The sequence below is a fragment of the Lipotes vexillifer genome, unplaced genomic scaffold (genome assembly GCF_000442215.2).
Source record: "Lipotes vexillifer unplaced genomic scaffold, Lipotes_vexillifer_v1.1 scaffold217, whole genome shotgun sequence".
NCBI lineage: Eukaryota > Metazoa > Chordata > Mammalia > Artiodactyla > Lipotidae > Lipotes > Lipotes vexillifer.
In genome coordinates, this window is record NW_006788200.1 from 849,621 (window position 1) to 864,766 (window position 15,146).

Genomic DNA, 15,146 nt, shown 5'->3' on the forward strand with positions numbered 1-15,146 from the left:
GGATTAAAGTAAAATTTTAAAACAGAAAATTAAATTATAATGCCTCCCACTCAGATATTTTCTATATTTTGCAGTTTGTAATACAAAATGAGACTTCTACATGGTTTCTAAAGCAATTTCATGTATTTTATAGGTTAGCCTATGAAATTAATTGTCTTGGTAAAATGTAAGAATTGCAATAGAGAAAATAATTCCTAATATTCTTGGAAGTCTTCCTCTAGCAAGCTAAAAGCATAAGAACAATAACCAAATGTTTTTGTTATTAGTTTTGGAAAGGTAGGTATACAGATAATGCTTTAAAAAGCAGTAAGCTGCAAACTAGTACAAGAAAGCATCAATTCTCTTTTCTTCTGAAAACTAAAATATAAATAAAATTAATAATACTTTTCAACTTAATTTATTAAATTACAGTGTAAGAAAAGGCCTTTAGGTTTGAAATAAGTCTAGATAGATCCTGCATAACAAGTTCGTGTGGATCTGAATTCTCTAATCATACCTTAGAAAGTTTCTTAAAATCAATCAGGTAATTCAGAAATAGGGATAAATGGCCATTTGAAATAAAATACCATTCAATTTATCTTTACTTGCTTCAAACTTTACATTTTTCTTTATTAGGGAGTTTTCAATCTTAAGCTACCCCTAAGAACAGGACACCAAGGAGTAAAATCTTTTTAACTATAAGACATGTTATAAAGGGCACTGGTGTACTTCCGAATATAAGGTGTACCTTAAGAAATTCAGGATTTTGTTATTACAGGTCCCTTACCTGACTAGGATGTATCATGAAACATAAAAAGGAACCAAGAGTTATTATCTTACACAGCTTACTAGCTCTCTTTACATTATCTCAACTGCAAAAGCATGACTCTCTCTTCCATTGTCTCAAACATAAGCATAAGCATATGTTTTAACAATTATGGCTAACTGGAAGCAATGAAGAGGGGAGCTAAAGTCATCACATGCTTTGTTTTACTGAGAAGTCCAACATGTATTCTTTAAGTAATGACAGGGAGCAGTGCAGCATTTCTCAAATGAAGCCCATGGGTTATGGAAAAGCCAAAGCTCTGTTAGAGAATTTAAGAGCTACCACTCACTAGGCAAGAACTTATCCAGAGGTTTCTCTATGACAGAACATGTGGAGTCTGAACTACTGCTGCTGCTACTGCCTGGAAGACAAAGAAATGAGCCCAACGGGAACCAAAGAAAGAGGAAACAAGAAAATGAACACATACACAGAGAAAAATTCAATTCCAAAGAAATAATTTTAAAGGACAATCAAGCTTTGTATTAAAGAACCAAAACCTACTTTCCCTTAAAACCAGTCTTGGTAGTCTGTGCAGTATTCTCTAATTACAAAGCCATACAGGGGAATTAGAAACTCTATTCCTTTAAGTATCCACAGTGGGCAAACCCCACTATTCACTTGAAATATAGTAATTCAGAGGGTTGGAATGAAAAGAATAAAAATAAACAAATCATTTGGTGACATTTAAGTCTATTTAAACCATTTAGATTGATAAGCTAAAGGAATTGAGTTTTAAAGTCACGAACAATTAAAATTACAGGAATGATAAATTACCCTTTAATACAGACAGTTTGGTTTGTCTTCAATTTCACTCTTTCACCTCCAAAACATCAAACTATCAGATGTGATTATATATGTTTAAGGTTTCACAGCAAAACTTTGAAAGGCTTACTGAAATTTTTAAAATTTCTAAGCCTGGAAGGAAGATATGTTACTATTAAATATTTTAACATATTAAGCAGTAGCATTTTTTTCTATTTAAAACTTTATTTTTAACAAATCTATCATCTGCTTTATCTTTGAATACTTTACTCTGAAAAAATAGGTGTGAACACAAAACCACTTCTCTAAATCAGGGGTCAGCAAACATTTTCTGTAAAGGGACAAATGATAAGTGCTTTAGGCTTTGTAGGCCAGACAGACGTATGTGAAGGCAGCTGTAGACCATATGTAAACAAATGAGCATGGCTGTTTCATAAACTTTTATTTACAAAAACAGGTGGTGGGCTGAATTTGGCCAGCAGACTACTTGCCAACTCTTGCTCTAAATTATATTTTCCCTGTCTTTTGAAAGGACCCTTCATGGCTTTTAAATTTGGGACACCTGATCAAACAGCGATGGGTTTATTTTCAGCAAGAACATTTTAATAAGACAAACAAAATATGCACCAGCTTGAAAACAATGATCCACATTAATGGAAGAGAGTTCTGGAATAAATATTCAGGGTTAAAGGATTTGAAATGTAGGCCATTATAATATGTCTCTCTCTTTTGCATGTCATCTATATCTTTATCACAATGAACACAGTCTCAATTCATACTTGGCAACAAGTACCCAGTGTAACAGGTGAGAATGAGGGTACATTTTATAAAGAGAATACATTTTACATTCTATTAAAAATACAATCCTTCTACAAATTTATTACTTAAAAATTCAATGATTAAAGCGTAATCATGTTTGAAAAAAAAATTCCACATTATCCTAATTTCCTAAAAATTTAGATTCCTAACATAAAGTCCTCACATTAAATTAAAACCCCATGTGAAATTTTAAAATGGTATATCCACTATCACAGATTTTTATAATTCTAAATTGTAAAAAAAAAAACCAAACCAGAATATATTATATGCTGATTCATCTAGAAATAGGAGATCAGTATAGGAGGAAAAAATAATGCGAAGTTAACCAGGTATATGGCATACTTCCTCTGTTCTAATTGCTACCACAATTAAAAATAGCAAAATAAAAGGCATGTACTTGACAGCCTTAGGAATGTTAAACCATCATTAGGCAGCAATCTCATTTAATTTCCAGAACACTAAAATGAACTTACCCCTTCTTTTTTTCCTTTTCTCTCCATCTTCTCCAACCTCACCCTCTTCATCATCATCCTCCTCTGACCCACTGATATCAGAGCCTGATATTTCTTCCCCTTAAACAGAAATTTAATACAATGATGTTTATTCTGCACCACGTCATTGGCTATTTAGGAAATGCCTATATAAACTTTCTTCATTAAGTTTTTGTGCCCTAAACAAACCTTATTTTAATATTCCTAGACAGTATATCAGATATGCTAACCTCAGAAACAGATACAATGTACACAGAGGCTTTATTTTTAAAGTTCCTAAAGAGAAGTTAGATTCTGATCCGTTTAAAATTTCCAATTATTAGTTTAAGTACAGTTCTAAATGTTACATGTTAGAGTTATTATTTCAGTCTTTAAAAAATATGATCACTTTTGGGGAGCATTTTCTTAGTTTTCTGTTTAAGATTTTAAATTCATTCAACCTGTTTATTTTTTTAAGGGCCATAAGACTGTCATCGAACACAATGATCCCACTTTTAGGACTATATCACATGAAGTAATTCAAAAGAAGAAGGGCTTATTTGTACATAAATATGTTAACTTCAAAAATCAAAAAAAGGGATTAAGCTAATATTAATGCAAATCAGTGCTATAATACCTTCAAAGTAGTTATTTAAAATGACTACTGTCCACATATGAAATGTCTAAGAAAATAAAAGTAACTGGGGGAGGAGTAAAATATACACTAATCATAATATAATATTTGAACCTGCAAATAAAAGATGGAAAGAAATCACAGTCTTGGGAGAAGAATTTCATTAAACATATTTTGTTCTTTAGGCCTAGAAACAATGACACCCTGGTAGCAATGAGCACACCTAATGCCTAAATCTTGGTTTCTAAATACCATTCTCCCATGAAAGGAGCCAGGAAGAAATAAATGATTTTAAGGCCAGGGTAGGGAAAATAAAAAAATGAGCTCTAAGCATCTGTGGTGCCAGAAAGTGAGGAAGTGCTCAAAAAACAAGTAAACAAACAAACTGATGGGAGCATGCTGACAGGATATATGAACTACCCTAAAGGAACTCCTAATGGCGAAAGCTGGAACAATCTGAACAATAAAATAAATAATATTATTGTATTATAAACCCACAGACTAAAATAATTATCCATGAGTCCATAATGACATAAAAAATACTCAAATAAATAAACAAGTGGGGGAGAAGAGACTGCTTTTCCTTACAGTAGAATTCCAGACACTCCAAACACTAAACATTAGAAGGAACAATGGGAAGAGAATGCCACCATTGAGCAAATGCACAAACTACTGTTGGATGCTAACACTAGTTGAAGAAAGTATGATGAAAACAGGACCTTTGTATAGTCTCAAAGTATTTGGTTGGCCAAAAGGTTCATTTGGCGGGTTTGCAAAGCAGAAACAGAGACACAGATGTAGAGAACAAACGTATGGACACCAAGCAGGGGGTGGGTGGTGGTGGGATGAACTGGGAGACTGGGATAGACATATATACACTAATATGTATAAAATAGGTAACTAATAAGAAACTGCTGTATAAAAAATAAAATTTTAAAAGTAAAAATATAAAACATAATTTAAAAAAAAGTTCATTCGGCTTTTTTCCAGAAGATGGCTCTAGTAGCACTTAGTTGTCTTTAACTTCATTCGAAACAATTTTGTTAGATTGTATGTGACAGCTGTCACATCAACGTGTACTTAAAAAAAGACATCAAAGCTGGTGAATTTTTGTGTACCCATTTTAATACTGAAGATGGAAGAAAAAAAGGAACATTTTTGGCATATTATGCTTTATCATTTCAAGAAAGGTAAAAACACAACCGAAATGCAAAGAAAGATTTGCGCAGGTATGGAGAAGGTGCTGTGACTGATCAAATGTGTCAAAAGTGATTTGCGAAGGGTCGTGCTGGAGATTTCTAACTGGATGATGCTCCACAGTCTGGTAAACCAGTTGAAGTTGATAGCAATCAAATCGAGACAGTAATTGAGAACAATCAACGTTATACCACGCAGGAGATAGCCGACATACTCAAAATATGCAAATCAAGCGTTGAAAATCATTTGCCCCAGCTTGGTTATGTTAATCGCTTTGATGTTTGGGTTCCACATAAGTTAAGTGGAAAAAACAACTTCTTGACAGTATATCCTAATGCAATTCTCTACACAAAGGTAATGAAAACATTCCATTTTTAAAACAAATCGTGATGGGCAATGAAAAGCGGATACTGTACAATAATGTGGAATGGAAGAGATCGTGGGGCAAGCTAAATGAACCACCACCAACCACACCAAAGGCCGGTCTTCATCCAAAGAAGGTGATGTTGTGCATATGGTGGGACTGGAAGGGAGTCCTCTATTATGAACTCCTTCTGGAAAACCAAACGATTAATTCCAACTGAAAGCAGCACTCGATGAAAAGCATCCAGAATTAGTCAACAGAAAATGCATAATCTTCCATCAGGATAACGCAAGACGGCAGGTTTCTTTGATGACCAGGCAAAAACTGTTACACCTTGTCTGGGAAGTTCTGATTCATCTGCCATATTCACCTGACATTGCACCTTCAGATTTCCATTTATTTTGGTCTTTACAAAATTCTCTTAATGGAAAAAATTTCAATTCCCTGGAAGACTATAAAAGGCACCTGGAACAGTTCTTTGCTCAAAAAGATAAAAAGTTTTGGTAAGATGGAATTATGAAGTTGCCTGAACAACAGCAGAAGGTACTGGAACAAAAGGGTGAATATGTTGTTCAATAAAGTTCTTGGTGAAGACGAAAAATGTGTCTTTTATTTTTACTTAAAAACCGAAGGCACTTTTTGGCCAACCCAATATCTCTCCACAAGATACACGTTAATTACAAAGGAAATAATAAAATAGTAGATTTATAGTGGAGAAAATTTGCAGAAAAATTATGAGAAAACTATAAATAAATACAAATTGAGGAACATTCTACAAATACATGACCAGTACTCTTCAAAAGCATCAAGATCATGTGCAACAAATAAAGACTGAGGAATTGGAGACTGGTGGAAACTAAACAGACATGACAACTAAATGTAATGTGTGATCCACAACTGGATCTTGGACTAGAGGAAAAGGGCATTAGAGAGAAAACTGTCAAAAGTCTAGTAAGGTCTGTGGATTAGTTAATAAGTTTGTATCACTGTGAATTTCCTGGTGTCAATGATTGTACCATGGTTATGTAAGATGCTAACATTAGGGGAAGCTGGCTAATAGGTATATGAGAACTCTCCTTGCTATACTTGTGAGTTTTCTATAAGCCTAAAATTATTTCAAAATAAAAAGTTAAAAAATTATTCTTTTAATGTTTCTGCCTATTTTTTAATTGTTTTTCTGATTAACTCTATTAACTGGATTATAAAAACAATATGTCCTAAGAGCATAAATAAAATGAAATTTATTAAAAATAAAGTCAGCATTACCATTATCCAGCAAGTCTACCTCTGGGTATATACCCGAAAGAACAAAAGAATTGAAAGCAAGGACTCAAACAGGAATTTGTACACCCACATCCATAGTAGCATTATTCACAACAGTCAAAAGATAGAAGCAACCCAAGGGTCCATCAACAGATGAAGGTATAAACAAAACATGGTATATACACACAATGGAATATTATTCAGTCTTAAAAAGGAAGGAAATTCTGACACATGCAACAATATGGATGAACACTGAGGACATTATGTTAAGTAAAATAAGCCAGACACAAAAGGAGACATATTATATGATTCTACTTACATGGGGTACCTAGAATAGTCAAATTCATAGAAATAGAAAGTAGAACAGTGGGTTACCAGGGACTGAGGGAGAGAGAGGGATGGCGAGCTAGTGTTTAATGGGTACAAAGGTTCATTTTGGGATGATTAAAAAGTCCTGGAGATGGATGGTGGTGATGGTTGCAGAAAAATGTGAATGTACTTAATGCCACAGAACTGTACACAAAAATAGTTAAAATGGTAATTTTTATGTTATGTATATTTTACCACAATAAAAACATGTTAAAAAAAGGGTCAGCAAAATAAAGATATGAACTCAATATTAAGAAATCTAAGAAATTTTACATCTTTAAAACATACTGACTATAAATACCACCTAGTGGTCACATTTAAAATACCAAATTCCATTATCTAAGAGGCAGCTCAATTACTGCTTTTCCTCAGTAATCTTACTCAAATTTATTGAAGCAGCACCTTCTCCAAATGTTTGTGATGTTGGCATCTCTGGATTTCATATCTGATCTAACCAGTTTCCCCACAGACTGAAAAGAGGCAATTTCAAAGCCCTTTATTCACCTGGTATGCAAAGGAGCCCTATGCCAGTTAGTTCTTAGCACTAAGATTCAGGGAGTCACTGACTGCCTAATGATGGTTGGTAAATTTCTCACCCTAATGAATAAGGTCTTCAAATTTTCTAACCTTCTGACATTATACCTTGTTAGAAAAGAATTTCCAAAATAGAATCTCATGTTCAAATTTAAACATGAAAGCATATTTTCAAGGCCATGCAATGAATTTCTACTTAAGAGTAAACTAGGTTTACCCATGACTCTCTGATTGCTTTGTTTACTTCAAGTAACAGTGACTGATACCTATCACAAAGAACTCTGGTCATTTTCGCTAAATACATGTATGGTAGAACTTGCTCTTATATAGAGACAAAAAAAATTCATTATTTAATAAGTGGACATATGAAATCTTTACAAAAGATCATGGGGACTGAGATGGAGGTTTAAATTAAATGAATTTTTAAAAAAAATCAATACACAAATATTATATAATTCTACTTGAGCTTAATATGGAAATGTTAAAGTATGTAAGTATCAATTTACCTTGCAGAAATATCCCCTTAAATATCAATGTTAGAGGTTCAGAGAATTTTTAATAGGTGGCTTTTTATTAGAACACTTACTGGCTAAACAACACGTTTTTAGCCAACATTAAGATTAATATTTTGAGAAAATGTTACCTTCTTCAAGCTTTTTTTTCAGTTCTTCTATTTCTTTCTGAAACTGACGAAGCAAAGCATCCTTTGGATCTTCATTAATTCTAGCTTTATTTTTAATATTCTTAGCACGATTAGCATACCGCAATGTACTGATGGTTTCATCATAATTGTAATCTGCTGGTCCAATATTTGCACACTGTTGAATTAGGAATACAAAACGTTTCACACTTGACACAAATTAATACTACCATTATGAACATATCAAAAAGAATTTTGGAATATATTTCCATTCCGGTCTTCTTGAAAAAGAGGGCACCACCACATAGGTTTCCAAACAATACAATTATAGACTCGCACACATGGTGTGCTAGAAAAAATAACCCCAAATTTTAAAAAGTAAAATAATCAATAGTTTTTAAAATGTTATGAATATTAATTACTGGCATAAGCAGGAATCTTAAATTTTCCTGATGATAACTATACGACCAATTAAGTCTTACCATCATGGTTTTTGAATTTCCTCCTAAGGAATCCTGAAGAAGACGAGTCAATTTAGAGTTACGATAAGGCACATGAGTGCTTTTTCCATCAACCAAGGCAGAAATAACATTACCAAGGGTAGAAAGTGAAAGATTGATTTTTGTAGCTTCTTTCAGGCGCTGCCCAGTAGCTCCAGTTTTTGCTTGCCTTTCTGAACCCTTACAATAAAGAGAGACAGAAGTAAAGCTAAAATAAAAAATACAGAATATTCTTCCCAAAGTTAAAGTATTTTTTTTTCATATTTCATTTTATTATTATTTTTTGTGGTACGCGGGCCTCTCACTGCTGTGGCCTCTCCCGTTGCGGAGAGCAGGTTCCGGACGCGCAGCCTCAGCGGCCACGGCTCACAGGCCCAGCCGCTCCAAGGCATGTGGGATCCTCCCGGACTGGGGCACGAACCCGTGTCCCCTGCATCAGCAGGCGGACTCTCAACCACTGCACCACCAGGGAAGCCCCCTCAAAGTTAAAGTATTTTAACAGTAAAAAATCTAATATATCTGGAATTCACTTCAAAATAATACTGGAAGGGAAGAAGTGGCTGAGGGTAGAGATGAAATAGGACTGGCCATGAACTGATAATTGCTGAAGTTGGGTGATGGGTACATGGGAAATCATTATACTATTCTATCTACGTTGTATAGGTTTGAAATAGTCCATAATTAGTAGTAAGTTAAGGGGACTTCCCTAGTGGTCCAGTGGCTAAGACTCCGCACTCCCAATGCAGGGAGCTCGGGTTCAATCCCTGGTCAGGGAACTAGATCTCACATGCCGCAACTAAGAGTTCGTGTGCCGCAACTAAAGATCCCGCATGCCACAACAAAAATCGAAGATCCCACGTGCCGCAATTAAGACCTGGCGCAGCCAAATAAATAAATAAATATTTAAAAAAAGAATAAGTTAAACACATATACAAGTAAAACTTAAAAATTATATAATCCCCCTTTTCACTTGAATTATTATTTATTTATAAAATAAAAAGAAATCACAAGAGTTATTCTTAAGTAGCATCCTGTTACTTACAGCAAGATCTACAAGGTGGAGCTTCCCCATCCTGACATGCATGTTACCATCAACGCCTTTTTCACTGCATTCTATAGTAATTGTAAAGATGGCATGGGAACGGGAACTATGTTCATTCATATTAGTTGCACCAACAGAACCTTGAATAAAGGGAGGAAATTATTTAAAACTATAACAACAGGGAATGCCTTTAAAAATAATTAAATATCCAGAATACTGAATTTCATCAGAGTCAAAAGCCAGAGAGCATGGCTAAAACATAAAAACTTACGTATATTTAGACATTATTAGAAATTTCTGACCATTTATGCTGATAACAAAAAACTGTATTTTTTTCACATGAAAGAGGGGATTTGAGGACAAAATACTTAATTTCAAGTATTGCTGGCTTAAAAAATTAACTAATTTACATTAAAAATACATGTTAAATAATTCAAAAAATTAACTGCTGTTTCAGCTGTCTCTAAAAAGTATTATTGATATGTTCTGGGAATCAACCACAGGAATACTTGCATATATACATTAGATGATACAAAGATATTCAGGGAAGAACTGTTTACAACAGCGAGAGATCAGAAACAACCAATATGACAGTGGTTAATCAATTATAGAATAGTCACACTATGAATTACTAAGCATCTTTTTTTAAAAAAATAAGGTAGATCTGAATGACATGGAAAGATACCCATAACATATGAAAATAAGAAAGGAATGTAGAGTATAATCCCATTTCTGTAAAACAAAAGCATCCATTCAAAATATGCTAAGAATTTGAGTGTGTATAAATATTTTACATGAATATATTGTGCAAACAAAGAAAAAGATCTGTTTTGTTTTTCACAATAGGCATGTATTGGGTTTTTTTTTCTTAAATTCCAAAGTATTTTAAAAGCAATATGTTAATTTCACCCAATGCCAAAATTATTTTCCTACTATATTGATGTAGAGCTTCTCCATGTGAGCTGTGATTTTACAATTTAAACATCAAAAGCATACTCTTTATTAGCAAATGGCTATATTATAAGTCAGATAACTAGAAAGCAAATTGCACTGGTAAAGAAAAGTAAAGCCCAATGAAAGAAGGTAAATGGAAAATCAGTGAGGGAAAATGCAAGGATCTGTGATTCCATACTATACTTTTCTGTTTACTTTTAAATCAAGTTATGACTTTTTAAAATAAATTTTTCTCCAAAAATATAAAAAACTAATAAATCTGACACCACTTCAAATCATCTAATCAGATGTAACACACTATACATATTTCCACAGAGTAGTAGGTCTTATTTTACCTTGTTTTTTTTCCACTTAACATTATCTCCTACATATCTCCTGCATATATTTCCATGTAAAAACCAACTTGAAATTTTTACTAAAATTGAGTTATTACCTTACTGGGAGATATTTGGGGTGTTGCTTATTTTAGTTCTTCATAAGGGACACTAATATGAGCATCTTTGAGCAGATACCTTTCTTTCTCTTTATAATTATATCCATGGGATGTATTTTCCAAACTGGAACTACCTTATGAAAGGATAGGAATAGTTTTATAGCTATGTGATTATCAAAACAAGCTATAGCAGTGTTTTTCAGTTTGGAGTGGGAGATAAAGTGTAATTTGAAAAAGTCATATTAAATATTTTAATACCCATTGTTTTTGCAATATAATTAAAGCATGCTATTTATGATTGTGATTTTTCTATATTTCCAGTTATGAAAACAAAGCAATGCAACAGATGTTATGTCAAAAGTGACCTACACTGAACTTTACAATCCCTAGGAGAGAACAGCTTGCAGCAATCAAGTAGACTAAATGATCCAACCTAACACACTGCATAATGGAAATAAAACATTTCCATAGCTGTAATCTTTGTCAAAATATTTATTTTGGAATAAAAAATTAAATTTTTATGTTTTTCAAGGAGGTACAGAAAAACTTATCCCAATCCTTCTCTTCCCCACCCCCCTCCTCCTTGGCAACCACAAATCTGTTCTCTGTAGCTATGAATCTGTTTCCATTTCATAAATGTGTCCATTTGTGTTGTATTTTAGATTCCACGTAAGTGATATTATATGGTATTTGTCTTTTTCTTTCCGACTTAATATGATAATCTCTAGGTCCCTCCTTGTTGCTGCAAATGGTATTATTTCATTCTTTTTTATGTCTGAGTAATATTCCATTGTGTAATATTCCTTCTTTATCCATTCATCTGTTGATGAACATTTAGGTTGTTTCTATGCCTTGGCTATTGTGAATAGTGCTGCTATGAACATAGGGGTGCATGTATCTTTTCAAATTATAGATTTGTCTGGATATATGTCCAGGAGTGGGATTGCTGGATCATCTGGCAACTCTTATTTTTAGTTTTCTGAGGAACCTCCATACTGTGCTCCATAGTGGCTGCACCAATTTACATTCCCACCAGCAGTGCAGGAGGGCCCCCCCTGCAGCTAAACCTTTAATTCTTGAACTCAATCTATTTATTAATGAAGACTATTTTCCTCTCTGCTATCTTAGGTGTTCAAATCTCTTTACCTGCCTTTCATTTTATTTCTCATTAGAATTTTTTCATTTTTCCTTAGACAAATCTCACATACCAAGTTAAATTAATTCTTAGGTAGTTAATGGAAGGTTTTGGTCACTATTGTGAATGGAATCTTATGTTAAAAATTTCTTAAGTTAAATAAGCAATACATGAACATATTCCTGGTATAAAAAATTCAAAAATACAAACATACAAAAAACATAAAGTGAAAGCTCCCTATATCCCTTTCCCCCAATCTTATTTCCCCTTCACTAAAGGTAACCACTATTAAATGTCCTTTCATTTTGTATTTCACATACATACATGTGAACACACACACAAAATACCCAAATATGTAGTTTGATGATTTGGTTTTTTTTACACATGGGATGATGCATTACATACTGTGCTAGTTAGCTTTCTTTTTCCCTTAATATATATCTGGAAAGTCTTTTGGGTCTCTACATGTAGATTTAACTCACTGTTGTTTTTTTTTTTTTACAGCTCCATTATAGTCCATAATATTTTTGCACCATAATTTATATAACCTATGTTTTATTGACAGTTATTTAGGTTGTGTCAAACTTTTTGCTATTACAAGTAATGCTGTAATAAGGTATTTTTTTTGTTTACACCAAAAAATATTTTTCTAGAATATATATCTACAAATAGAAACAGTGGGTCAAAGGAATGCATCCTTAAAAATTTCAAAAGATACAATTATCCTGCCCTTCAAAAAGGCTGTATATTCCCATCACCATTGCCCATTTCCTTAGAGCCTCACCAACCTGAATATCCTTTCATCCAAACTGATGGGTAAAACATCTTCCATTGTTGTTTTAATAGGCATTTTCCTGATTACTTGTGAAGTCAAACATCCTTTCATATACTTACTGCTGTGTATAGTTCTTCTATGAATAACATAGTCATAAACATCTTTTGCTCATTTTCCTTTTAAAATTTTGGTATTTTTCTATTATTTGGTTTATAAGAATACAATTGAATTTTAAAAATTTTTGCTTTGTTTCCCTGAGTTTGCTAGATTTTTAGTCTAGTCACAAAAAACTGAAAAAAAAAAAAAAAAAAAAAAAAAAGGTTATTTCCTATGTTCTTTTCTTTTACCTCTAATCTCTAATTGCTGTTAGCAACATCATTAGTACTAGGGCTGGGGCATCAGCAATATTGCTGAAACTTTTTATTCTTTAGAAAAAACTTGAAACAATTACTAAAAAGAATGCCACTTTATTTAATTTTGTTTGCTTTTCTTGTCAACAAAAGGGAGGTGCCTGGTTAATGCTGACTAATGGTATAGATTCAAATGCTCACTCTGCTACTTATTAAGTAATATATGACCTGGAAAATTTACTTTAAGTCTCAGTTTCCTCATTCATAACATAGGAATTTAATACCTTCATAGCCCATTTTCAGGATTAAAAGAGATCATTCTTATAAAGCATTTGAACAAGCACTTGCCACACAGTAAGTACTCAATAAATGTTACCAATATTATTATTACTAACAAGAGACAGCGATATGAGAGTCTCAAAGATATAGCACTATTGCTAAGTAACAAAATTTTGGTCAGCATGGAAAGCAATCTATGATATCTTTCATTCATATATGCTTTCCACATAGTAAATAGTCAAAGAGGAAGGGTTTTCAAGAAACCTAAAAATCCAATCTTTATGGCGCAGAATGCCATACCAGGTTTGCTTCTAAAAGAGCCTACTCCACACATAAATGTTTAATCACAATTAAGCACTATACTTACGATTTTTGTGGCCCAGTGTCATAATTCTATCCATATCATCAGCATTATTTACCACATAAGCTGATAAATCCTTGATATAAACTCCCACATCAGGTCTTTCTTTAACCTAAAAAAAAAAAATCATACAGACTTTACACATATATCCATAATTCTTCCACAGTTATTTATTGAATATCTACTACATGTTGGACACTGTGCTAGAGAGTGAGGATACAGTGATGAACAACGTAGACAGTTTCTACACTAGTGGGGGTAACGATCTACAGGGAGAACATACAAATGAATAATTACACAAATTATTTTATTTTATTTTATTTTATTTCAATTGTGATAATGCCATGAAGAAAAAAAAATACAGGAAAGTATAAGAATACAATATAGGGACTTCCCTGATGGTGAAGTGGTTAAGAATCCACCTGCCAATGCAGGGGACACGGGTTCATGCCCTGGTTCAGGAAGATCCCACATGCCACAGAGCAACTAACCCTGTGTGCCACAACTACTGAGCCTGCACTCTAGAGCCCGCGAGCCACAACTACTGAGCCTGTGTGCCACAACTACTGGAGCACCTAGAGCTCATGCTCCGCAACAAGAGAAGCCACTGCAATGAGAAGCCCGTGCACCGCAACAAAGAGTAGCCCCCGCTCGCTGCAACTAGAGAAAGCCTGTGAGCAGCAATGAAGACCCAACGCAGTCAAAAATAAATAGATTTATGAATTAAAAAAAGAATGCATTATAGACAGACTTAAGCTAGTGAAGCAGGGACAGGATAAGTTCCCCAAGATGATGTTTAAGCTAAGACTTGAAGAAATAGGAGGTAGACAATATGTGTTAGAACAAGAGGAAAACAGTATGTGCAAGAATCCTGAAATGAGAAAAAAACTAGGTTGTTTTGTTTTGTTTTGCGGGTACACGGGCCTCTCACTGCTGTGGCCTCTCCCACCGCGGAGCACAGGCTCCGGACCCGCAGGCTCAGCGGCCATGGCTCATGAGCCCAGCCGCTCCGCAGCATGTGGGATCTTCCCAGACCGGGGCACGAACCCGTGTCCTGTGCATCGGCAGGCGGACTCTCAACCACTGTGCCACCAGGGAAGCCCGTTTTTTTTTTTTAGTATTCAGTAAGAGTTTACTGTGCACAAAAGAACAGTTTGTGAACTGGGAATCTTCAAACTCAAAACCAATGTGAAGCTCAGAGGCATGACATAACAGGATGACTTAGGAAGTGAAAACCAAGAAGTTGTCTAAACGAAGACAGAGGTTGCCTCCTCTTAATCAGTCACTTGGAAGTAAGGCCAGCCTGGCTTGGGAGCTCTATGAACATGACCTGGGGAGGCAAGTAGTGCAGGGGCTGCGTTCCAGGAGATGTGAGCTCTGGTCCCAACAACAGCTCTCAACCTAAAAACTAGGTATTTTAAAAAATAAAAACCAACGAAACAAACAAAAGCCAGGGAAAG

At 34.2% G+C, this 15,146-nt stretch overlaps 1 protein-coding gene across 3 annotated transcripts in view; it reads right to left on the minus strand.

Moving 5' to 3' along the window:
- The window catches only part of KIF3A (kinesin family member 3A), an 81,463-nt gene that overhangs the window by 21,585 nt on the left and 44,732 nt on the right, over positions 1-15,146 (minus strand). For 2 of the 3 annotated variants that reach the window (XM_007461339.1, XM_007461340.1), the window contains exons 5-9: positions 13,693-13,798; positions 9,400-9,539; positions 8,340-8,537; positions 7,861-8,035; positions 2,860-2,958 (exon numbers count right to left, since the gene is read on the minus strand). In XM_007461339.1, coding sequence (XP_007461401.1) covers positions 2,860-2,958; positions 7,861-8,035; positions 8,340-8,537; positions 9,400-9,539; positions 13,693-13,798 — 718 coding nt within the window. Of the gene's footprint in view, positions 1-1,094; positions 1,167-2,859; positions 2,959-7,860; positions 8,036-8,339; positions 8,538-9,399; positions 9,540-13,692; positions 13,799-15,146 lie in introns of all 3 variants that reach the window. The other variant, XM_007461338.1, reaches the window with a different exon arrangement.